The 26,480-nt window shown below is 41.7% G+C and overlaps 1 protein-coding gene across 3 annotated transcripts; it reads right to left on the bottom strand.

The window, feature by feature from the left end:
* Nucleotides 1-303: 303 nt before the first annotated feature.
* On the bottom strand, nucleotides 304-26,387 carry slc9a1b (solute carrier family 9 member A1b). Of its 3 annotated transcripts, none has more exons than XM_046858909.1 (13): nucleotides 26,315-26,387; nucleotides 26,003-26,208; nucleotides 15,484-15,944; nucleotides 8,407-8,657; nucleotides 8,075-8,292; nucleotides 7,780-7,982; nucleotides 4,047-4,136; nucleotides 3,708-3,778; nucleotides 3,418-3,594; nucleotides 3,170-3,269; nucleotides 1,864-1,962; nucleotides 1,670-1,739; nucleotides 304-505 (listed from the first exon to the last, which is right to left on the bottom strand). In XM_046858909.1, the coding sequence occupies exons 2-13, from the start codon at nucleotides 26,199-26,201 to the stop codon at nucleotides 309-311; spliced, it is 2,136 nt and encodes a 711-aa protein (XP_046714865.1). In that variant the 5' UTR covers nucleotides 26,202-26,208; nucleotides 26,315-26,387; the 3' UTR covers nucleotides 304-308. The 3 variants fall into 3 exon arrangements, with proteins under 3 accessions (XP_046714865.1, XP_046714866.1, XP_046714867.1); XM_046858910.1 differs by having other exon boundaries at nucleotides 304-502; XM_046858911.1 differs by lacking the exon at nucleotides 4,047-4,136.
* Between the last annotated feature and the right edge of the window lie 93 nt (nucleotides 26,388-26,480).

Below are 26,480 nucleotides of genomic sequence, written 5' to 3'. Positions count from 1 at the left end.
TATCTCTATCGCTCTCTCTCAATGCGACTGACTAACTGGCATGTCTGTGTTGCAGATGTGTCTGAATAATGAACATATCTGAGTAGCGGATGATGTTACAGTCCAAAAAGACGTGTTGTTTATTATTCCTATAAAAACCACCTATGAAATACATCTTATTGTCTTTCAGCTAGGAGTTTTGGATGAAGCTGGTGTTGTAACAGTGCATTTATCTTCATTTTCATCTTCCTTCTCAATTCTTCTGGCATCCAGGTTAGTTAGAGTTTGAAGAGGTTTCTACTCCTTCACATACAGACCAAATGCTTCACTCAGCTTCCAGACTTTTCCCTTTTCTTGTCTGGGAGTCTTCCTGTTTCATCTTTTGTTTTGATGGTTTGTTTTTTATTCACTCCATCTTCGATGTTCTTGATGCTGTCTTGTCTCGGTTGTGTTTTGTTCAGCATTGTCACTGTGCATGTTGGACTAGAGCTTGGTTCGTTTTCCACATGACTGCTTGGGTTTTCTGCTGGAAAAATAATTACAACACATTTTTTACTACCATCATTTAAAAGTGCGTATAGATGTTTTTTACATTTTTTTTTTACATTTACAATTACAGATGTTCCATTGATGCACTGGTACTGAATGTCTTTTATATTTATTTATATATTTCTAGACTAGGTTATAGTTATCCAGAGCTACTTTCATATATCTTATTTATACATCTGAGCAAATAAGGGCTAAGGGCCTCACTCAGGGGCCCCACAGTGGCAGCTCCACATTGTTGCGATTTAAACCCATTTGCCCGTTTTAACCATGCATTCTGGAATATTCTCCTGGTCATGATGTTATTATGTATGCCCAAAAAAGTTGTTTTACTACATCTTTTACTTTTGCTTTTCTTTCAGATTTCTGTTCTTTTTTTAGGATTTTGTTCTTTAGTTTTACTTTTATTTCTGGCTCTGGTTTTAATTATTCAATTATTCATGCACTCATTTTCCTGCTGTGGGTCAATAAAAAGAAAAATCCAGCTTTGAGAATCTCCAAACATTATCGAGCAGAAAATTTGCTCCTGCAGGTCCTGCTTCTGTACATGTTCTCTGTACTTTTGGTGAGTTCTGCACTTCTATCCATCTCTTTTCTTCCATCACATGTTAATAGACTTTCCAGATGTTTAAACTTTTCTCCGTTTCTCACCTGAACTCAGCTCTCCACTCTCTGACCTTCTACATGCTCCGAGTTTATTGTACAGAACATAACAGGGGAGTAAGAACATCCACAGAGCCAGAGTACACGAATAAAGTAAATTTTTATTTATTTGTATTAAAATTTTCTTCCAGAGTTGAATTGTTTTTGCTTCCAGTGAATTTCCTTACAGTTTTTTTTCATACCTATGTTTCGCATTTTGTTTTGACTTGTTTGGATATTTTTATACTTCTGGATTCGTTTCTTGTTTTTGTTATCCTTCTGACTCTTCTTTTTAGTCATAGCTTTTCATTTTAATTTTTGTAGAGTCTTTTTAACAGCTTCACAAAGATTAAGAGCTTATAAAGTTGTTCCTCATATCCAGAGGCAGGATCTTCTCTCTGGATGTTTTCACTTTTTTTTTCAGTTGTGGTTCTCTCTATTTAATTCAAACTCGTCTTTTAAATCTGGTTCTGGTTGCAGTTCTGTAGTTGTGTATACTTACTGAAGATTACATTTGCTCTCCTGATCACGGGGGAGTTCCTTTTAGCTGGAAGAGTCAAACAGTGACTCATCTGTGGGAAAGCAGGTTACACACGATGATATAGACAATGATAATAATGCAGGGTTTAAACATGTAGGTGGAGTTTAAATTTGTGGGTGGAGTTACTATAAACAGTAGTGTGTTTTGATCCTCACCCTCCGCTCCATCTGTATTCTCTGTTTCTGGAGCTGAAGCTCACGCCACTTGTCCTCCTCTTCCTCTAGCAGCAGTGTGTGTCTACTGTATGAGCGCATCTACACAAACACACACACACACACACTCAGTGTCTCCACAAATGTGTGTGCGTGTGTATGTGTGTGCTTGTGCATTTGTATGTAGGTTAGCGTTTAAATCTATAGGTGGAGTTTAAATATGTGGGTGGAGTTTAAATCAATTGGTGGAGTTATAACCTGTGAGTGAGTGTAAATGTATTAGTGGAGAATAAATATGTGTTTCTCTTATAAACCCCACAGTTATGGAACAACCTTCCAATCAGTGTTCCAAACAGTGACATTAACTTTCATACAAAGACATATTAATCCATATCCTTTTCTTCCTGTCACCCTCTTCTCTCTCTCTCTATCTATCTCTCTCTCTCTCTCTCTCTCTCTCTCTCTGTCAAATTAAACATGCTCCTGGGGTTCCAGTGATCACTGTTCCTGCTCCTCTTCCCTCCGGGGATCTTCCCACTTCGTCCTGGTCTGCCTCTGGATGATGTTCTCTTCGTTTGGAGGCGACTCTGTGTAGCTGGAGATGTTTCTCATCAACGCCTTGGGTGATTCCATGAAATTCTGGAGTAAGATCAGGAGCTTTGAGGATTTGGACTGTAGTTAATATCAACAGTCTGCTACACATGCTCAGGACTACAGTTTGCTCTGATCTCCATCACTGCACCTCAACATCGTTTATCTGTAATAAATGGACATTCGGTGTCACACAGATGAGGATGAGGTTCACTCTTGAGTCTGGTTCCTCTCAAGGTTTCTTCCTTCTGCATCTCAGGGAGTTTTTCCTTCACCACAGTCTCCACCGACTTGTTCATCAGAGACAAACTTACACTTATAAAGAACATCTTCATTTTTATCTCCACATTATCTGTGTAAAGCTGCTCTGAGACCATGTTCATTATTAAAAACTCAAAACAAATAAACAAGAATTGAATTAAATCAAATTGAATTGAATAACCTGTGGGTGGAGTTTTAAATGTGTGGGTGGTGTTAACAATCTATGGTTGGAGTTATAACCTGTAGGTGGAATATAAATTTAATTAATTTAAATTCATGTTTAATCGTAAAATCTATGAAAGGAATTAAAATCTATGGGTGAAGTTATAGTCTGTCTGTGGTATTTAAATCTGTGGGTGGAGTTTAACTCTATAGGAAGAATTTAAATCTGTGGGTGGAGTTTGAATGTAGGGGTGGGGTTTAAATTTATGGGTGGAGTTTAAATGTGTGCACACACTCTCTGCTGTGGTTTCTGCAGGTTTGCTCTGAGAATCTTCCGAATTGCCTCCTCTTGTTGCTTTGTGATCTTCAAGTTCTTTCTCTGACTCTGAACACTCCTGAAAGCACACAAATGCAAACACACAATTTATAATAATTATATGTAATTAATTGTTATTCACATTAATTCAGTTCAATTCATTTTTATTTTTTTTAGCACTTTTAACAATGGACATTGTCTCAAAGCAGCTTAACACAGATAATTACATTACTGATGCAGTGGAGGGCAGTGATGGTTTTAATCTGGCTGCAGTTCCACACTCAGCCACTAGGAGCGCCTGCTTCCTCTCCAGTTTATTATAGAAAGAAATGAGCTGTGGTTCCTCACAGTGTTCCCTTGAGACCAACCACTTCCTAATGTAGCGCTTATTAAAGCGGCTTAGCCTGAGACAAAAGGGCAGATAAAGAGGTAGAGAGGGGTAGAAAAAGGGGAGGATAGAAGTCATAACTTCTTCTTATTGTAGTAGTGTGTTGGTTGTGCTCAGTGTCTTACTGACTTGTCCTTCCAGTGAAGGTGTCCATAATGACCACAGATACACTCCATTCCCATCAGCAGATTGTCAAGAATCTGTATACACACACACACACACACACACACACACACACACACACACACAGTGAGGATTTACAGTCATCACACATAGCTGATTAGTTTTATTCCTTTTTGTTCCTGTTCTTTACACATCCTTGTGTTCTATAGCTACAACCGTTGCTATAGAAACAATAACGTTTCACACTGAGTGCATTAATATAAACCTGCACTTGGCTGCTGTTTAGAAAACTGGTCAACACCTTCTGACCAATCAAAATCCAGAAGGTTAACAGGAAAAAGGGACCTGTGTATGTATTTCCTCATTTATTGTAAACTTGGTGTGGCTTTTCTTCTTCACTGCCAGAAGCTCCACCAACGGCCGAATCGTCATTCCCTGGCACAAAAAAACCCCAAATAAACCAAATAAGAAATCATAAAGAGGATTATTAATTATAATATTAATATGACAGGGTGAGACATGAAGGTAAAAACTGTGTCTCGTGCCATGCATGAGTGGAAAAATTGCCATTTTACATCTCTGCAGCTTCACATCTCTCAATTTCACTGTACAATCAATTGGATTGTTTCTTACAGTTATGGCATTTGGTAGACAACTTTTTTCCAGAGTAAGACACATTTATCTCATTTATACAACTGAGCAGCTCTGGAGTTAAGGGCCTCACTCAGGGGCCCAGAAGTGGCATCTTTGTGTGGCTAAGATTTGAACTCATGACCCTCAGATCCAAAGGCTGTGTCTTAAGGCTAAATGTCTTAAGCATCTTAAGCAACAACCTGACTCTCAACGCCACGAAGACCAAAGAGCTCATTGTGGACTTTCGGAAATCCAACAGCAGGAGACATCTACCTATCAACATCGATGGAACTGAGGTAGAGCGAGTCTCCAGCTTTAAGTTCCTGGGAGTTCATATCTCTGAGGATCTGACATGGCAGCAGAACACGTCAGCTCTGGTAAAAAAAAAGCACAACAGCGCCTGTACTTCTTGAGAAGTCTCAAGAAAGCTCATCTGTCCCCTGGGGATTTTAACGAGTTTCTACCGCTGCATCATTGAGAGCATCCTGACCAACTCCATCACTGTATGGTATGGAGGCTCCACTGTGAGTGAACGTAAAGCCCTGCAAAGGCTGGTCAAAACTGCCCAACGCATCACTGGCACCAACTACCTGCCATTGAACACCTTCACCACAGCAGATGTCTGCGCAGAGCTCACAACATAATCAAGGACTTTTTACATTCCAGTCATATACTGTTTAACCTCCTTCCATCAAGAAGGAGATACAGGAACATACACACCAGAACCAGCAGGTTCAGGGACAGCTTTTTCCCATCCACCATCACACTACTGAACTCTACACTGCACCGCTAATCAATACAAAACAAAACAAAAAACACTGTATATAACCTCTGTACTATACATGTACATACTACATATTTTTCTACATATATTACTCATTACATCTGCACTATTTTCATTTATGTATCTTTATATCATTACTGTACATTCTGCCCAACATTTCATTAATTTGTGTATATAATCTGTGTGTACATATACAGTGAAGAAAATAAGTATTTGAACACGCTGCTATTTTGCAAGTTCTCCCACTTAGAAATCATGGAGGGTCTGAAATTGTCATCGTAGGTGCATGTCCACTGTGAGAGACATAATCTAAAAAAAATAATCCAGAAATCACAATGTATGATTTTTTAACTATTTATTTGTATGATACAGCTGCAAATAAGTATTTGAACACCTGAGAAAGTCAATGTTAATATTTGGTACAGTAGCCTTTGTTTGCAATTACAGAGGTCAAACGTTGCCTGTAGTTTTTCACCAGGTTTGCACACATTTTGGCCCACTCCTCCACATAGATCTTCTCTAGATCAGTCAGGTTTCTGGCCTGTCGCTGAGAAACACGGAGTTTGAACTCCCTCCAAAGATTCTCTATTGGGTTTAGGTCTGGAGACTGGCTAGGCCACGGCAGAACCTTGATATGCTTCTTACAGAGCCACTCCTTGGTTATCCTGACTGTGTGCTTCGGGTCATTGTCATGTTGGAAGACCCAGCCTCGACCTATCTTCAATGCTCTAACTGAGGGAAGGAGGTTGTTCCCCAAAATCTTGCAATACATGGCCCCGGTCATCCTCTCCTTAATACAATGCAGTCGCCCCGTCCCGTGTGCAGAAAAACACCCCCAAAGCATGATGCTACCACCTTAATGCTTCACAGTAGGGATGGTGTTCTTGGGATGGTACTCATCATTCTTCTTCCTCCAAACACGTTTAGTGGAATTATGACCCAAAAGTTCTATTTTGGTCTCATCTGACCACATGACTTTCTCCCATGACTCCTCTGGATCATCCAAATAGTCATTGGCAAACTTAAGACGTGCCTGGACATGTGCTGGTTTAAGCAGGGGAACCTTCCGTGCCATGCATGATTTCAAACCATGACGTCTTAGTGTATTACCAACAGTAACCTTGGAAACGGTGGTCCCAGCTCTTTTCAGGTTATTGACCAGCTCCTCCTGTGTAGTTCTGGGCTGATTTCTCACCTTCCTTAGGATCATCGAGACCCCACGAGGTGAGATCTTGCATGGAGCCCCAGTCCGAGGGAGATTGACAGTCATGTTTAGCTTCTTCCATTTTCTAATGATTGCTCCAACAGTGGACCTTTTTTCACCAAGCTGCTTGGCAATTTCCCCGTAGCCCTTTCCAGCCTTGTGGAGGTGTACAATTTTGTCTCTAGTGTCTTTGCACAGCTCTTTGGTCTTGGCCATGTTAGTAGTTGGATTCTTACTGATTGTATGGGGTGGACAGGTGTCTTTATGCAGCTAACGACCTCAAACAGGTGCATCTAATTTAGGATAATAAATGTAGTGGAGGTGGACATTTTAAAGGCAGACTAACAGGTCTTTGAGGGTCAGAATTCTAGCTGATAGACAGGTGTTTAAATACTTATTTGCAGCTGTATCATACAAATAAATAGTTTAAAAATCATATATTGTGATTTCTGGATTTTTTTTTTTAGATTATGTCTCTCACAGTGGACATGCACCTACGATGACAATTTCAGACCCCTCCATGATTTCTAAGTGGGAGAACTTGCAAAATAGCAGGGTGTTCAAATACTTATTTTCCTCACTGTATATATATATATATATATAGTAGACTGTTTATTCGACTTCAATTCAATTCAATTCATGTTTATTTGTATAGCGCTTTTAACAATGAACATTGTCTCAAAGCAGCTTTACACAGATAATGGGGTGATTAAACATAAATATGTTCTTTGTGACTTGCTAATTACTCTTCAATGCCATAGCCTTAAGCACCATTTCTGTACTCTAAATTAATGTCCACACGTCTTTGCACTGTTACTGACTTTATATTTATTCACTTTACATTTGTTTACATATTTATCACTTGCTGTAAATATGGCATATATTTATCTGCACTTTTGCACGACTGATACATTTTGCACTTCTGGTAGATGCCAAACTGCATTTCGTTGCTGTGTACCTGTACAATGCAATGACAATAAAGTTCGTTCTATCTATCTATCTATCTATCTATCTATCTATCTATCTATCTATCTATCTATCTATCTATCTATCTATCTATCTATCTTAACCACTTAGCTCCCACCTCCCCCACATTCTGACTAAGTTTCACTAAACTACAAATTAAAACTGCATTATTTAAGCAGGTCACGTTGTCTTTTTTCTATTTATATATTTTGTAATATTCTGAATTATGATTCAGAGGAACCATGGCAACTTTAATTTTATTATAACAATTGGTATAATGCAAGATTTAATTTCTGCCAACAGCCTTCAATCAAATTAGATTTTTGTCCCTCTATTAGAAAAGGTTTGCGCTTTTCTGCTCTAGGAACTTTTTTAATAAACAGGTTCTCCTAATTCCATCTCCCATTTTCCAGTTCTTCACTCTGTTCTACCTGCACTTGTGACATTTTAATGATTTGTGATGGTGTGTGTAGCTCAGACATTACACACACCTGAATGAAGACTGTGAAGAAGATGAGCGTGATTATGGAAGTGAGGAACATGTTCTTCATAGGGAAATGTTCACTGGAGAGCAGAAAGGCCAGAGAAAATGCAATGGCTCCTCGCAGTCCACCGTAGGCCACAATAAACTGATCTTTACCTGTTAACTTCACCATGCGGAATTTATTCATGATGAAGCTCAGTCCCACCACTCCTACACACACACACACACACACACACACACACACAGTAATTAATCAAGTAGCTCCTCACATACACAGACAGACAGACAGACAGAGAGCTGACCCAGTACACGTGAGATGAGGCAGAGGATGAGGGTAAAGATGATGAAGATAAAGTTCCAGTGATGTGGTCCTGCTACCGTGGAAACGCCGAGGAAGATGAAGATGAGAGTCTCACTCACACTGCTCCACATCTTTAAGAAGTACTTTATTGTGGTGTAAGACTTGTGGGAAATGTTGGCCTCCACATAAGGCCTCATTACCACTCCACATGCAATGAGACTATACACACACACACACACACACACACACACACACACACACACACTGTATACACCACATTACAGAATACTAAAAGAATTACAGACCTGCAGTGTAAAAAAATAAGTAACTCACGCCATGATGCCAGACAGGTGGAACACCTCAGCTGACAGGTATGCCAGGTAGCTGTACAGGAAGACGAAGAGTGGCTCGATGACACGTGAGCATAAGGTGAAACGAGAGGTGACAGCGGCCATAATTCCATAAACCATGCCCACCATGATACCCCCCACTGCCACCACCAGGAAGCTCAGTACACCCAATAATGAATCACTGAACTCCACTCGGCCTCTGGCAGCAAACTCCTCAAACAGGTGATACAATACCTAAAGAAAAACACATACTGCATCTTTAATCCTCCTGGCTCAGGTCTTATTTGACTGATCGCTATCAGTTTGTTGATGTAAATGGTGAGTTCTTCACACTCTCTGAGGTAAAGTTTGGTGTTCTGCAAGGATCTGTCCTAGGCCCACTGCTTTTCTCTTTATATCTGCTTCCTCTTGGTGAAATTATACATGAACATGGTATTCGCTTCCATTGCTATGCTGATGATACACATCTGTATATTTCAGCAATGTTGAGGAGTGGGTAAAGGACATTAGACAGTGGATGCTTGATAACTTCCTGCAGCTCAACTCAGATAAGACAGAAGTACTTTTACTAGGACCACATGCAGCTAGAAGTAAACTTTCCGATTATGTAGCATCTCTGGATGGTGTTTCTGGTTCAGCGTGTGCAGCCGTTTTTGTGAGGTAAAGCAGCAGATCTAGAGGGATCATGGATAAAGAGTGTTTGGTGAACTGGGATCTTTGTATGCTGTCGTCCCCTCACTCGCACACGTCCCCTCAGGTTTGTTGATGATGGTGTGGTGGGTCGTCTCTTATCCCTCATGTCTGTGTTACCTTCTGGTTCTCCCTTTTAGTTCTGCTGCCATAGCGAGTCTTGCCGGAGTCCAAACTGCACAGTGACATTAACTTTCATACAACAATAAGTAGACTTAATAATCCATATCCTTCTCTTCCTGTCATTAGGGTTCCACAAGCCAGTGCACTCTTAGTGCCGGTCCCAAGCCCGGGTAAATGGGGAGGGTTGCGTTATGAAGGAGATCCAGCGTAAAACATGTGCCAAATCAAATATGCGGATCACGAAAGAGAAATTCACGACCGCCACAGGTATCGTTAGCCGAGGGGGTACTGGTAAAAATTGGGCTACTGTCGGCCGAAGCAGGAGAAAGAGAGGAGTAAGACGTCTACAGAGATGGCAGGAAAAGGAGAAGTGTAGGAGAGTGGAGGTTCGGTTTGGTACTTTAAAAGTTAGTACTATGACTGGTAAAGGGAGAGAGGTAGCTGATATGATGGAGAGGAGAAAGGTAGATATGTAGTGTGTTCAGGAGACCAAGTGGAAAGGGAGTAAGAGCAGGAACATTGGAGGTGTTTAAACTGTTCTATCATGGTGTGGATGGAAAGAGAAATGGTGTAGGGGTGATTCTGAAGGAAGAGTACAGTAAGAGTGTAGTGGAGGTGAAGAGAGTTTCTGATAGAGTGATGAACGTAAAGCTGGAAGTTGAAGGGGCGATGATAAATGTCATCAGTACCTATGCTCTACAAGTGGGCTGTGAGATGGAGGAGAAGGAAAAATTCTGGAGTGAGTTATATAAAGTGGTAGAAGGTGAACATAGGAATGAGAGATTGGTGATTGGGACGGATTTCAATAGGCATGTAGGTGAAAAGAACAGAGGTGATGAGGAGGTGATGGTAGGTATGGTTTTAAGTAGAGGAATGTGGAAGGGCAGATGGTGGTAGATTTTGCTAAAAGGATGGAAATGGCAGTGGTGAACACTTATTTTAAGAAGAAGGAGGATCATAGGGTGACGTATAAGAGTGGAGGAAGGTGCACACAGGTGGATTATGTTCTATGTAGGAGATTGGAGATTGTAAGGTGTTGGCAGGGGAAAGTGTAGCTAGACAGCATCGGGTGGTGGTCTGTAGGGTGGTTTTGGAGGTGAAGAAGAAAAGAAGGAGAGTGAAGAAAAAGAAGAATAAGATGGTGGAAACTGAAGGCGGAAGACTGTAGTATGAGATTCAGCGAAGAGGTCAGACAGGAGCTCGGTGGTGGTGAAGAGGTGCTGGATGATTGGGGAACTACTGCAGAAGTGATAAGGGAGACAGCTAGAATGGTACTTGGTGTGACATCTGGAAATAATAAGGAAGACAAAGAGACGTGGTGGTGGAATGAGGAAGTGCAGGAGAGCAGAAGGAGAAAGAGGTTGGAGAAACAGAATTGGGATCGACAGAGTGATGAGAAAAGTAGGCAGGAGTACAAGGAGATGCAGCAGCAGGTAAAGAGGGATGTGGTGAAAGACAAGGAAAAGGCATATGAGGAGCTGTAGGAGAAGTTAGACAGTAAGGAAGGAGAAAAGGATTTGTAGCGATTGGCCAGGCAGAGGAACCGAGCTGGGAAGGATGTGCTGCAAGTTAGAGCAATAAAGGATGGAGATGGAAATGTGTTGACTAGTGAGGAGAGTGTGTTGAGAAGATGGAGGGAGTATTTTAAGCAGCTGATGAACAAAGAGAATTAGAGAGAGAGAAGGTTAGATGATGTGGAGAAGGTGAATCAGGAAGTGGATAGGATTAGTAAGGAGGAAGTGAGAGCAGCTATTAAGAGGATGAAGAGTGGAAAGTCGGTTGGACCAAATGACATACTGACATGATGTGGAGGCATGAGTATGGTTTTATGCCGAGAAAGAGCACCACAGACGCATTATTTGCTTTGAGAATGTTGAGGGAGAAGTATAGAGAAGGTCAGAAGGAGTTGCATTGTGTGTTTGTGGATTCAGAGAAAGCATACGACAGGGTGGAGAGAGGAGTTGTGGTATTGTATCAGGAAGTCTGGTGTGTCAGAGAAGTATGTGAGGGTGGTGCAGGACGTGTATGAGTAGTGAAGTGTGCAGTAGGAATGACAGACTGGTTCAAGGTGGAGGTTGGACTGCATCAAGGATCGGCTCTGAGCATTTTCCTGTTCGCAGTGGTGATGGACAGGTTAAAGAAGAGCCTAGAGAGGTGGAAGTACATGCTGGAGAGAAGGGGAATGAAAGTCAGTAGGAGTAAGACAGAGTACATGTGTGTGAATGAGAGGGAGGGCAGTGGAGGGGTGCGGTTGCAGGGAGAAGAGGTGGAGAAGGTGGAGGAGTTCGGGTACCTGGGGTCAAAAGTGCAAAGTAATGGAGAGTGTGTTAGAGAAGTGAAGAAAAGAGTGCATGCAGAGTGGAGTGGGTGGAGAAGAGTGATAGCAGGAGTGGTACGTGATAGAAGAGTATCTGTGAGAGTGAAAGGGAAAGTTTATAGGACTGTGGTGAGACCTGAGATGTTGTATGGATTAGAGACAGTAGCATTGAGTAAAAGACAGGAGGTGGAGCTGGAGGTAGCAGAGCTGAAGATGTTGATATGTTCGTTTAGAGTAACGACGATGGATAGGATTAGAAATCAGTTTATTAGAGGGACAGCGCATGTAGAACGTTTTGGAGACAAGGTGAGGGAGATGAGATTGAGATGGTTTGGACATTTGCAGAGGAGGGACATGGGGTATATCAGTAGGAGAATGCTGAGGATGGAGCCACCAGGAAGGAGGAAAAGGGAAGACAAAGGAGGAGGTTTATGGATGTGGTGAAGGAAGACATGCAGGTAGTTGGGTTCAAATAAAATTTTATTTGTCACATACACATACATACAGAGTACGACATGCAGTGAAATGCTTTATATGACTGTCCGGCATGAGGAAATAGGATGGGGAGAAAAATAAAACAAAGAAAAAAGAAGGCAGATAAATAAAGAGTATAAACTATTTAAAATATAAAATATATAAAAATATAAATATATATAAGGAAAAAGTGTATATACAAGGTATGCTTATGTACAGTAAACAGTAATCACATAAGGTGGTTGATGTGATTGTCCTTAAAGTGGCCGTGTGCGGTGTGGTGTGGTATAAAGTGCACTGTGCTGTGCAAGTCCACATTTAAAGTGACAGTCCAGAGTTTAAAGTGTTGTAGTGCGAAAAGAAAAATATTTGCAGAAAAGTGTGATGATTGAGAGAGTGACCAGCTTTTAGATCCTGGGTGTTTCCTAATTTAAACTCCGAATGGACTGCAGGAAGAAGCTCCTTCTCATTCTCTCTGTGTTCGCTTTAAGGAAGCTGAAGCGTTTCCCTGAACGGAACAAAGAAAAAAGTCCATTGTTGGGATGGCTGAGGTCCTTCATAATCTTCCTGGCTCTGGTCCAGCACCGCGTGCTGTAGATGTCCTGCAGTTTAGGGAGCTCGGTGTGGATGGTACGTTCAGCTGAACGCACCACCTTTTGGAGGGCTCGCCTGTCCTGCATGGTGCTGTTCCCGAACCAAGAAGTGATGTTACCCGTCAGAACACTCTCAATGGTAAAAGTGTAAAACTCTTTAAACTACCCTCTCAGGTGCTAAAGTCCCTTAAGTGTCTCAGATAGTACAGATGCTGCCGGGCCTTCTTCACCAGGGTGTTGGTGTGATGTGAACACCTGGGTACCGGAAACTGTCCACTCTCTCCACTAGGGTCCTGTTGATGTTTAGTGGTTGGTATGACCGCTCCTGCTTCGTGCTGAAGTCCACTATCAACCCCTTAGTCTTGCTGACGTTCAGGAGAAGTTTGTTCTCCTAGCACCATCTCTCCAGGTTTTTAACCTCCTGTAGGTAGGCCGTCTCGTCATTGTTGGAGATCAGGCCCACCACATCAGCAAACCTGATGATGAAGTTAGAGGGAGTTAGAGATCCATTGACACAGCGGCAGGCTGTCCCAGGACCTCCAACTTAGAGGTGAGTGTTGAGGGAATTATTGTGTTAAATGCTGAACTGTAGTTCAAAACAGCATCTTTGTATAATTCCCTTTTCTGTAGTCCAGGTGGCTCATCGTAGTGTGGAGGAGATGAGCAATAGTGTCCTCAGTAGAATGATTCTGACTCTACACGAACTGTAATGGGTCCAGTGTGTCTGGTAGTGATGCAGTGATGAAGTCTCTGACCAGTCTCTCAAAGCATCTTATCACTACTGAGGTCAAGGCTATAGGGCAATAGTCGTGGGCTGGGGTTTCTTTGGGACAGGAACAATGGTGGACTGTTTGGAGCATGAGGGGACAACAGGCTGTTCCAGTGAAAGGTTAAATATCTCAGTGAACACCGGTGCTAGCTGGTCAGTGCAGGCTTTCAGAACCCGACCTGTGATGCCATCTGGTCCTGCTGCCTTCCTGGTATTTACTCTCTTGATTGCCCTCCTCACGTCATGCTCTAAAATACCGAATGTGTTCACCTCTCAGGCTCGCTCGGCGTGCACGCTGTTTGTGCCGCTAGCACCGCTAGCGTTGTTAGCTGCAGCCTCGAAACGAGCGTAAAAGATGTTTAGCTCGTCTGCCAGAGAAGCGTCCGCATTCACCATTCTAAAAGATGGTGTTCTGTAGTCCATGATTGTTCTTAGTCCCTGCCACAGGCTCCTAGAGCCACCATGTTGGAACTGTGACTCTAGTTTCCTCCCATAGCTTTGCATCCTTCACCGCTCTGCGAACACTGTAAGAAGCAGCCTTGTAATCGTCCATGTCCCCGGTGGCGAGCCCCTTGTTGTAGGCAGCAAAGCGGGATCTCAGAGCGTCGCGGATGGTTTTATCCACCCACGGCTTCTGGTTGGGAAATGTTCTGATGGTGGTTTAATGCACTGTATCATCCGCTAGTTTCCCGATGAATCCCACAACCGCTTCCGTAAACATGTTGATGCCTGAACATGTCCCATTGGTCAGTATAGTGCGCGACCTCCCTCTGAACCGGAGCATCCTGTTTCAGCCTTTGTTTGTAAACAGGCATGAGGAAGATGGCGGCATGGTCCGATTTCCCAAACAGTGGACGTGATTGTGCCTTGTAGTTGTTCTTGAATGGTGTGTAGCAGTGGTCCAGTGTCCTTAGACCCCTGGTGGGCAGGTGATGTGCTGATGAAAGTTTGGTAGTGCACGCTTGAGGTTGGCACTGTTAAAATCTCCCACAACAATGAGCACAGCGTCCCGATGCTGTGTTTGGTGAAGAGTTAGTGTCTTGTGTAAATCCCATACTGCAGTGTCCGTGTCCGCTTGAGGTGGAATGTAAACGGCACTGACTATGACTGAGCTGAATTCCTGAGGTAGATAAAAGGGCCGACATTTGATGGTCAGTAGTTCCAGATTTGGTGTGCAGGAGCATGAAAGGGGAACGATGCACGTGCTGTCGCACCAGTGGTTGTTTACCATCAGACACACTCCACCTCCTCTTGACTTCCCCGACTCCATTGTTCTGTCCATGCGGTAGACCTGTAGATGGAACTGTAACTAAGTAAATAAAAGTATAAAATAAATAAAAAAAAGAGAAAACATAGCCGGAGCAGTCGTGACGGCAGCCAACCTCAACGGCGCCATGTTTACCTTGAAAAGAGTTTAAAGAGGCAGATGTAGAGGACAGAAGGGTATGGAGATGGATGATACGCTGTGGCGACCCCTAATGAGAGAAGCCGAAAGAAGAAGAAGATCCTCTCTCTCTCTCTCGGTCAAGTTAAACATGCTCCTAAGGTCCCAGTGACCACTGTTCCTGCTCCTCTTCCCTCTTTGGATCTTCCCACTTCGTCCTGGTCTGCCTCTGGATAGTGTTCTCTTCAATTGGAGGCGACTCTGTGCAGCTGGTTATGGTTTCTCATCAACACCTTGGGTGGTTGGACTCAGGACTACAGTTTGCTCTTATCTCCATCACTGCACCTCAACACTGTTTATCTGTAATAAATGGACATTCGGTGGCACCCAGATGAGGATGAGGTTCCCTCTTGAGTCTGGTTCCTCTAAAGGTTTCTTTCTTCTGCATCTCAGGGAGTTTTTACTTCACCACAGTCTCCACCGACTTGTTCATCAGAGACAAACTTACACTTATAAAGTACATCTTCATTTTTATCACCACATTATCTGTGTAAAGCTGCTCTGAGACCATGTTCATTATTAAAAGCTTAACACAAATAAACATGAACTGAATTGAATTAATCCATTTACTGCACCTTTAATCCACTCTCCCCATCTTTAATCCACAAACTGCACCTTTAATCCACAAACTGCATCTTTAATAAACTCACCACAGTAACCGCATCATTCAGCAGTGACTCTCCAAACACCAGAATGTGAAGAAGCTCATTAATGTGAATTTCTTCAAAGACAGCAAGAACAGCAACTGGATCCACGGCAGAGGATATGGAACCAAACAGAAGGCAGGAAAGTAGGTCAACTTCGCCCATCTGACCCTCTATCATCTTACATACTCCATATAAGACCAACCCAACGAAGACAGAGTTCCAGAGTGTTCCCAGCACAGCCAGTGCCAAGATGGAGCCTATGTTCTCACAGAAGGGGCGCAGAGGCAAGAAATAACCAGCATCCAGGATGATAGGGGGAAGGAGACACAGGAAAAAGATCTCAGTATCCAAAACAGGAAGTGTTTCACCCGAGAGCTTGATGAGAGCTCCTACCATAAGACCAACCATGATCAGCACACAACTCTCAGAGACAAACCGGGACAACCCAGGAATCAAGTGGAACCCTGAAAATCAGAGAGACAGAAAACACCATTGAAGAAACTGTATTTCATCAAATAGAGAATGAATAGAGAAGATTCACTGAGGAGTTCATTTACAAGCCCAACTGCTGCATTTACAAGCAATCTGTTCAGTTCACCAGTGGAAATAAACCTTCTACATTTCTATGTAAAAATAAAGTATTTCGCCACAGGCATGTTCATCAAGGACGAACTTACACTTATAAAGAACATCTTGTTAATTTTTTATTATTGCATTATCTGTGTAAAGCTGCTCTGAGACAATGTACATTATTAAAAGTGCAATACAAGTAAACATTAATTGAATTGAATTGTATTTGTGAGCATGATGACTCCCACAAAATGGTCCTAAACATATAAAAATTATTTAAAAAACAGTTATTTATCTACTAAACAAAAGCAACAATGGCAACTAAAATTAAATTAACCTAAATAATAAAATGATTTACAGGCACAAGGTCAGAAACGAACTCTCACGTGGTTTATATGCAGTAAACTTCAAGAGCACACAGAGGCACAATTTTGACAAACCTTGCGGGAGCCTTCATGAAAGTTCAGTTGGTAAAGAAGTCTTTAACAAGTTGCATTTGTTTTATATTTTCTTTTTACATGTACTTGAATACTGTGTAGTTTTTACCGAGGATTGAACTTAAGGAATAGTATTATTAATGCAAGTTGCACACCTTTTCTATTTATTTGTTTAAATATTATGTATTCAAGTTGTTCAGTTGTTAAAGAAACTAAAACGTTGCAGTTATAGGGGAAGGGATTGTTTACATTGTGTAGTTGCCAGTTGGTTTACAAAGATGTTTTTTTAAGTTTTCACTCAGGATCCACCATATTGAGACCGTGTCTGTCCCCTGAGCGAAACCAAAATATAGGAATTCTCAGAAAGTCTGTTTTAGTAACCTGATTAACATTAAATTAAATAGGACTGAACGCACAGCAGCACCTCTGATCTAAAAATAGGATTGTTGAATATTAGATCTCTCACGCCAAAAGCACTGACTATAAACGAAATTATTACCGACCAGGAGTTTAATATAATGTGTTTGACAGAAACATGGATTAAATCGAATGAATATGTAGCATTAAATGAGGCGAGTCCTCCTGGGTATAGTTACATACACCAACCCCGTCTAAATAGCAGAGGAGGCGGAGTCACAGCTATTTATAATAATAATCTAAACGTCACACAAAAGACTAAACACAAATGTAAAACATTTGAAGTTCTTTACATCAACATAAAATATCCAGTGTCCGAAAGCAGGTCCAGTCAGTCAATTCCATTAATTATAATTTATAGACCCCAGGGGCCCGACTCTGACTTTCTCATAGAACAAGGGTGGCCAACCCGCTGCTCACGAGCCGCATGCGGCTCTTCGGCTGGTTTCATGCGGCTCTTACGTTCGTATCGAAGGTTGTGTTTGTGTTTTTTTTTATGTGCATGTTCGCTTTGTTTGAGTTCAATACGGTATTTTTAAGACTTAAATGATGTCTCTCCTACTGGGAAACTTTGCGGTATATTCATCTCATGCACATGCGCATTTGACGAAAATACCGTATTGAACTCAAGCGGAGTGAACACGCACATAAAAAAACCCACAAAGTCTGTGTTTTCTACCCTGAAACATGTGAAATCAAAGCATCGATCTGTTCTGACTGACACACATGAAAAAGAATTGCTTCGAGTGGCAACAACAGAATATGAGGCAGATTTGAAGGGGATTGTTTAAGGCAAGGAATTAAAAAAAGTACATGCATAGTAAAAGAAAAACGCTATTGTAAATTATTATATTTTTGTTTGTGGACTTGGTTAAACAGAGTTTGTGTGTGTGTGAGACACACAATGTTCATTGTTGAATAACTGTCCTGTGGTCTTAAAACTGTAGGAGTCAATTTCTGTCATTATGTTGGTGTGTGACATTTACAATAAATCTGGCTGAGCAGAGGTGTGTGTGTGTGTGTGTGTGTGTGTGTGTGTGTGTGTAAGAGGAAGGGATGGGTGATGTTCATGTGTGCCCATGTGTATGATGTGGCTCTTTGCGTTAACACAGTCAAAAATGTGGCTCTCGGTCTCTGACTGGTTGGCCTCCCCTGTCATAGAATTTGCAGATTTCATCACAAATTTAGCTCCTTCTTTACACAAAGCATTAATTGTTGGTGACTTTAATATTCATTTTGATAATTAGGAAGACTCCTTAAGAGCAGCAGTTGTGTCCATTCTAGATTCAGTAGATTTAATCAGAATGTTATAGGACCCACTCATAGTGGAGATACACTCTCGATTTGTTAACATTTGGTTTAAAAATAATAAATAATTTATAGTTCCACAGTCTGAAGTTATTTTAGATCATTATCTCATTATTTTTTTTTTAATCTGCCTCAGTCACTGCATTTCTACCTCACCACGTTACGGTGTTAAACACGTTCACGTCAGCTACAGCAGAGTTTTATCAATAATCTTCCGGAAATTACGATATTAATTAGATTTCCGTCAGACCCCGCAGAGCTCGACTGGGCCACTGAACACCTAGAATCAACGTTTCATTACAGTCTAGATCAGACCTGGGCAAACTACAGCCCGCGGGCCACATCCGGCCCTTTGTACGTCCCTGTCCGGCCCGCGTGAGGCCAATCATAAATTACAGGGATGCCCCGTAAACCGAATATTTTCGCCCGAAATACTTAAATCACCGAAACAACATGACAGAAACACAATTGTAATGGCGCAATAAAAAAGCGCAGCAGCACACGGTTATCTGGATAAGAGCAACATGTCTGCGGTGTGCGGAGAGCAATGTGCAAAAGAGGGGGTGTATCTGCAAAGAGTTTCTCCAAGTCGGGTTTAATTTATCACCTGAAATCCAAACATCCTGATTGCCTTCTAAATATGAGAAGAACGCGGCGTAAAAAAGTAAAGTCAATCCGAGCATGCGCACTCCGTCTGTAGAGGACGTTTTTGAAAAGGCAGGAAAGTTTTCCAGTGATGTGCCAAAGCAAAAGGCAGAACACACAAACATCTGCACTTCATTACTTTAGATCAGTGGTCTCCAGTGGATCGACAGGTTGATCTTTAAAACATTCCCCGTGGATCCCGAAAATAATAATGATTATAATATAATATTATTTATTACAGGCTCTTCTTAATGCTGGAGATTAGAACGTTCCATTCACTTGAATGAGCTTTCAAACGTTCAGCCGTCAATTATTTTCCTTTAACAGACCCGCTGCTTATAATAAAAACCGCTGCCTGTCTGTCAATACTATAAACAAATAAATAACAATAATTTATAATAATAAATAAAAAACTTTAGTAATTGATTTATTCTTTGAATTGCAATGCATTGATTTTAGTGAGGTGAGTACACACTCATAGCCACAAATACAATGCTTCTAATAATTGACAATCTTACAATCCTACCCTAATAACTTACACTAAAGAAGAATTGCTTAACATCGGGGAGTTCACTCCAGACACTTTTTCAACAATTTTTACAAACCCGGAAAGTTATTTGGAGATCTTAGTTGGAGCTGCAGCCACTCTCTATGGCACATGGAGGAGACGCCGGCGGGGGAAGCGCGCCGGCGCGCTAGTGAAGCTACGACAGAGGGGATTTAGAACTGCGCTCCCGTCGATTCACCTGGCGAACCTCCGCTCACTGCCGAACAAAATGGACGAACTAACTCTTCTTAATGGAACAAACAAAGATTTTGCATGCTCCGCTGCTCTCTGTTTTACTGAAACTTGGCTCAGTCACTCAATCCCGGACAACGGATTACTTCTCTCGGGCTTTCACTTACACCGAGCGGATCGCGTAACGGAGCTATCGGGCAAAACAAAAGGCGGCGGAATCTGCTTCTACATTAACGAACGTTGGTGTACAGATGTCACAGTGCTGGATAAATACTGCAGCGAAAACTTGGAATCACTGGTAATAAACTGTAAACCGTTTTACTCACCGCGGGAATTTTCCTCATTCATTCTGACCGGAGTTTACATCCCACCTCAGGCCAACGTGAATGATGCACTGCAAAACCTGGCAAACCAAATATCCGGCTTGGAGCAAAAACATCCGGATTCTCTTTTTATTATCCTTGGAGACTTTAACAGAGCAAAACTAACAGTAGAACTTCCAAAATACAGGCAACATATTAACTGTCCGACAAGAGGGAAAAACACACTGGATCATTGCTACACCCTTCTTAAGGATTCGTATCGCTCTGTACCCCGGGCAGCTTTAGGGAACTCTGATCACTGCTTGGTTCATCTTATTCCAACCTACAGGCAGAAACTAAAATCTGTTAAGCCTGTAGTCAAAACAGTGAAGAGATGGACCAGTGAGGCAAAGCAGGAACTACAAGACTGCTTTGAGTGCACTGATTGGAGTGTCTTTGAGGCTGGAACTGACAGCCTGGATGAGCTGACTGACACTGTGACATCCTACATCAGTTTTTGTGAAGACATGTGTGTGCCAACCAAAACCTTCTGCAAGTTCAGTAACAACAAGCCATGGTTCACAGCCAAACTGAAAAAACTTCGACATGCCAAGGAAGATGCATACAGAGGAGAGGACAAAGCTCTGTACAAGCAGGCCAGGAACCAACTGACAAAGGAGATCAGAATAGCCAAAAGAAGCTACTCTGAAAAGCTGAAAAGCAGGTTTTCAGCTAACGACCCTGCATCAGTGTGGAAAGGCCTGCAAAATATCACAAACTACAGAAGACCACCCCTCCCCACTGAAGCAAACAAAGACCTGGCTGACGACCTCAACACCTTCTACTGCAGGTTTGAGAACAATATCTTCACACCTCTCATCCAACCCAGCCCAATGTCTGCCCCCATCACACCTCTGGATTCCTCTCTTACAACTCCTTCCAGCACTCAAGTTGCGCTCACGATTTGTGAAAAGGATATGTATCGGCTCTTTCAGAGACAGAAGACAAGGAAGGCTCCCGGCCCAGACGGTGTCTCCCCCTCCTGTCTCAAAGCATGTGCTGACCAACTGGCTCCCATTTTCACCTCTATCTTCAACAGATCACTGGAGTTGTGTGAGGTCCCCTCCTGCTTTAAACTCTCCACAATCATCCCAGTCCCCAAGAAACCCTCCATTACTGGACTGAATGACTACAGGCCTGTCGCTCTGACATCTGTCGTCATGAAGACCTTTGAAAAGCTGATATTGGCCCATCTAAAGAAGGTGACAGAACAGCTGCTGGATCCCCTACAGTTTGCATACCGAGCAAACAGATCGATGGATGACGCAGTCAACATGGGGCTAAACTACATTCTGCAACACCTTGACTGCCCAGGAACATATGCCCGGATTTTGTTTGTTGACTTTAGTTCGGCTTTCAATACAATAATTCCGGGAATCCTCCACTCTAAACTCCTAAACCTTACTATACCCCCTGCCATCTGTCAATGGATCACCAGCTTCCTGACAGGCAGGAAACAACAGGTGAGACTGGGAGGTGTTACCTCCGGTATTCGGACAGTCAGCACTGGTGCTTCTCAGGGGTGTGTCCTTTCCCCACTGCTATTCTCCCTTTATACGAATGACTGCATATCAAGTGACCCAACTGTCAAACTCCTGAAATTTGCAGATGACACCACGCTCATTGGACTAATCCAAGATGGTGACGAGTCTGCATATAAGCAGGAGGTGAAGCAGCTGGTGCTATGGTGCAGTCAGAACAACCTTGAGCTAAACACACTAAAAACTGTGGAGATGATAGTGGACTTTAGGAAACATCCTTCAACACTACTACCCCTCACAATATCCAAAATCCCTGTGTCACCTGTGGAGAACTTCAAGTTTCTGGGCACTACCATTTCCCAAGACCTGAAATGGGAATCAAACATAAATTCGATTCTGAAAAAGGCCCAGCAGAGGATGTACTTTCTACGCCAATTAAGGAAGTACAGTCTGCCACAGGAGCTGTTGATACAGTTCTACACTGCAGTCATTGAATCTGTCCTGTGCTCATCAATCACCATCTGGTTTGGAGCAGCAACAAAACAGGACAGAAACAGACTGCAGAAAACTGTTAAAACAGCTGAAAAAATCATTGGTGCCCCCCTGCCCACTCTCCAGGACTTGTACCATACAAGAACCAGAAACCGGGCAGGAAAAATCATTAATGACCCTTCACACCCTGGACACAACATCTTCCAGCTCCTCCCTTCTGGCAGGCGCTAAAACTGCCAGACACAGGAACAGTTTCTTTCCCCAAGCAATCACCCTCACTAACAACTGACCATAATTATATTCCCTGCTCATATCTATGAGTACTGCACAGAACTCTCACTCATCACATTATCTGCATATGTTGCACACACTATTGCTTTAAGTTATAAGTTTTATAGTAAACTCTCTAATCATACCTGGCACACAATACTGTCATTTGCACTGCCATGCACTCCCACACTTTATGTACATTACTGGTCTGTATCCCTATTTATTACCCACACTGTCTATACTGTCTAATATTGTCTGTATTGTCTTGTATAGTCTGTTTTTGTCTTGTTGTGTCTGTTTTGTCATGTATAGGTTTTTATTTATGTCTGTACTTTTGAGAGTAACAAACAGCTGGAACCAAATTCCTTGTGTGTGTCAACACACTTGGCCAATAAACCTGATTCTGATTCTGATTTTCTTTCGGTGTTTCAGTTTTCGGTTTTGGCCTTGGGTTCCTCATTTTTGGTTTTTGGTTTCGGACAAGAATTTTCATTTCGGTGCATCCCTAAAATATTATCGTTGGTGTGGCCCTCTGACACAATTCAGGTTTCTCATGTGGCCCACTTTTTAAATTATTTGCCCACCCCTGGTCTAGATGATGGAGCTCCGCTTAAGACCAACATGATCAGGGAGAAAAAATCAGCACAGTGGTATAATGATCATACACACACCTTAAAACAGACCACTTGGAAATTAGAACGTAAATGGCGTCAAACAAAATGAACAGTATTTCAAATAACATGGAAGGAGAATCTCCTGAGTTCTAGAAAATCTCTTAGTGCTGCTGATCAGCATATTTCTCCTCCCTCATAGAAAATAACAAGCATAATCCTAGATTTTTATTCTGTACTGCAGCAAAATGAACAGGAAATAAACACACTGCACTCACATGCACACCATCAATAGGTAGTAATGATTTCATCAACTTTTTAATAATAAAATTGAAAACATCAGGCAAGAAATCCAGACGATTAATATAAATCCAAATTGTTTTATAAATAACCCTGTAGACAGCAGTGTCATTATAACAGACCATCAATTACAAAGCTTCACTCCTATTCAAGAGAACGACTTCATTTCATGATCAAAATCATCAACCTGCATTCTCCATCCCTCACCTACAAGTTTCCTCAAACAGATCATTCCAGAGGGAATTGAACCTGTTTTTAAATAATAAACTCTTCCATTAGCACTGGTTTTGTACCTAAATTCTTCAAACTGCAGTTATCAACCCCCTAATTAAGAAACCTGACCTTCACCCTGTCAGATGTCCAACTACAGTCCAATATCAAACCTCCTCTTTATCTCCAAGATTCTAGAAAAGGTTGTAGCACAGCAGTTCTGCTCACATCTACTGAGGAAGAACATTTATGAAATGTATCAATCAGGATTTCGGCCTCATCATAGCACAGAGACGGCGCTAGTTAAGGTGGTAAATGACCTGTTATTGGCCTCTGATCAGGGTTTTGTCTCTTTACTTGTTTTGCTCGACCTCAGTGCAGCTTTTCACACCATTGATCATCATCTCCTGCTTGCTGGACTGGAGAACGTTGTTGGAATAAAGGGAACAGCTCTCTCCTGGCTCAGGTCTTATCTGACTGATCGCTATTATTTTGTTGGACATTCGATGCAACCCAGATGAGGATAAGAACTAAGTTTGCAAAATTTGCACAATAAAAAGGTTCTTTATTTTGACTGCAAAATGCATTTAGATTCCTCCAATACTTCATTAGAATAACAGCATTGTTTTGTGTGGCCTTGCAAACCTGTAACACTATTGTGGAACTTTTCCACAATATTCACTCATCATGACAGTAAAAAAGTCTACTGCAGGATTTCATGCATGTAACAAAAAAAAGAAAACGGAATATACCGCTGGTATAATTTAGAAAAATACTGCCCAACACTAACAGGAAGATTTTTATTCTCCACTTTTGAGCAGGTAAACAACCAAATATTCATTTGTTTCTTTTAAATCTTAAAGGACACAACTACGGTAATTTCTGGACTATTAAACGCACCTTAATATAAGCCGGACGCACTGAATTTTACAAAGATTTTTATTTTGATCATAAATACGCCACACCTGTCTATAAGCCGCATGTCTACACTGAAACTAATGAACTTTACACAGGCTTTAATGAAAGACAGTGTCTGTTACACGGTTTGTATCTAAACAGTAGCCGACCAAGAAAGTCATTGTTCACTGTCTTCCTCCTTCCTTTCACAACTATTTCTCTCGGGAGTTTATCTTTTGGCATCGTCGTGTGTTTAAAAATCACCATCGGTGAATCTTTTCTCCCGATGCCGTGCAGCTCAGAACACAGGTGAAGTGTGTTTTCATGCCCGGTTGTTTTCAGCGTGACGAATGATTTGCATTTCCTGTAGACAGTCCGAGTGAGCGGCAGGTCAAACATCAGAGGAACCTCATCCATATTTATGATGTGGTCCGATTCAGTGGGAGCGCATCTGATTTAATATAAAGAGTTTCATTGGTTCACCTGAACCCATTCTGTAATTTCATTGGTCTAACGTTCTGGGGCTCAGTTTTTGGGCTTGACGTTTGTAAAACTGGGAAAAACCCCGGAACAATTCATAAATAAGCCGCAGAGTTTAAAACTTGGGAAAATACGGTATTTAAATTTGTTCTGTGATTCTGCAAACTGAGGATTCATCTGCAACATTCTGTACTTTTATTTTGACTGTCAGAGTTCATGCTTATCATACACCACACTTCCACTACACTCTTACTGCACCTCCAATCAGCCACTGCAGCATGTGTGCTTTCTGCACCATTTGTACACAGACTGTCACTGCACCTCTGCTGAAGTTTGTTTCTCAGTGGTTTGTTGCTTGTTGCTCTACAGACTAGACTACTTTTGTGCTGGTTGTTATTTTTGGTTTATTTTGGGTTTTACTGAGGTTTAAATGATTGAAACACAACAACCAGAATTCCAGCATTAAATAAAAAACATCTCATTCTGCATCATTATTACATTTTTACTGTGTGTGTGTGTGTGTGTGTGTGTGTGTGTGTGTCTGGGTTATCATTCTATGTTGGGTGGAGCTCAGCATCTGACTAAGCCTGATACAGAGGCCTTATGTAGTGTGTGCGTGTGCGTGTGTGTGTGTGTTCCTAAATATACTACAGTATTTCAAGATAAATAATGACGGGTGTACAGGTGTAGAGATGAATACAGAGATGTTAACTCCTGAGTGTTACACAGCACTGACACTGGAGACTCCTTCCACACACGTTCAAGAGATGACTGAAGACCTTCATCTTCCTGAAACACTTTAATTAGCACTTTCCAAGTTTGTAGAATTTAAGAGTTATATTAATATTAAGTGTGTAATCTTGTGTAAAGTGTAGATTTATTCATTACTAGAGACTCAAAGCACTTTAGTACGTCACTCTGGATACGGGCTTCTGATAAATGCCACAAATGTAAATGTAAATGTATGTAATTGTACGTTACACACGTTACAGAAACACATTTGTCTTTAAGGAGAATGCTGTCATACCAATAAATACTCACATTTTACACACTGCAAACTGAGAGCTGCTATTAAAGAGAAATAACCACCACCTCCTGACCAATCACAGTCCAGAACTAAGGGTTGCTTCATGTCAACAATTTTTGCTTATAATAATAATAATAATAATAAGAAGAAGAAGAAGAAGAAGAAGAAGAAGAAGAAGAAGAATAATAACAATAATAATAATGAAAACAATCCTAATCATCATAATTATTATTAAATTATTATTATTATTGTTATATGAGAGATGATTAAACTCACCGAGTTTCAGTAAGGACGCCAGGAGGATCCACAGACACACTTCAAACGGTATCCGCACGCGCTCATAGTTAACGGTGAGCACCGGGAAAACGTGCGCCCCGGTTACCGAGGAGTTCAACACAGGACCGGAACCGGAACCAGAACCAGAACCAGACCCGAGCACACAGAGCCAAACAAAGGCGCGCAGTGGCGCGTGCATGATCCTACTGAATATAACAAATATAAAGATAAATACAAATCTATTCAAAAACAAACACAAACTGGAACTCTCTTCCGGTAAACATTTAATTACTTCCGCTTATTAATATTTACCTTTATATGCTGCTAAACAGGACAAAGTCTCTCTCTCTCTCTCTCTCTCTCTCTCTCTCTCTCTCTCTCTCTCAAACTTTTTACACACACGCGGGCGGGCGGGCACGCGCTCACACACACACACACACACACACACAGCTGCATCTCAATAAATTAGAATACTATT

The sequence above is a fragment of the Silurus meridionalis genome, chromosome 10, assembly GCF_014805685.1.
Source record: "Silurus meridionalis isolate SWU-2019-XX chromosome 10, ASM1480568v1, whole genome shotgun sequence".
Classification (NCBI taxonomy): Eukaryota; Metazoa; Chordata; class Actinopteri; order Siluriformes; family Siluridae; genus Silurus; species Silurus meridionalis.
This window is presented reverse-complemented; position numbering and strand designations above follow the sequence as displayed.

What these genes read in the sequence shown, in the direction of transcription:
- slc9a1b (XM_046858909.1), bottom strand. Translation starts at nt 26,201, where the DNA reads ATGCACGCGCCACTGCGCGCCTTTGTTTGGCTCTGTGTGCTCGGGTCT. An exon ending in CACCTTCACTGGAAGGACAA is followed by an intron (nt 3,595 to 3,707) that starts GTCAGTAAGACA and finishes CTTTTGTCTCAG; the next exon opens with GCTAAGCCGCTTTAATAAGC. An exon ending in TGCAGAAACCACAGCAGAGA is followed by an intron (nt 1,963 to 3,169) that starts GTGTGTGCACAC and finishes GTGTTTGTGTAG; the next exon opens with ATGCGCTCATACAGTAGACA.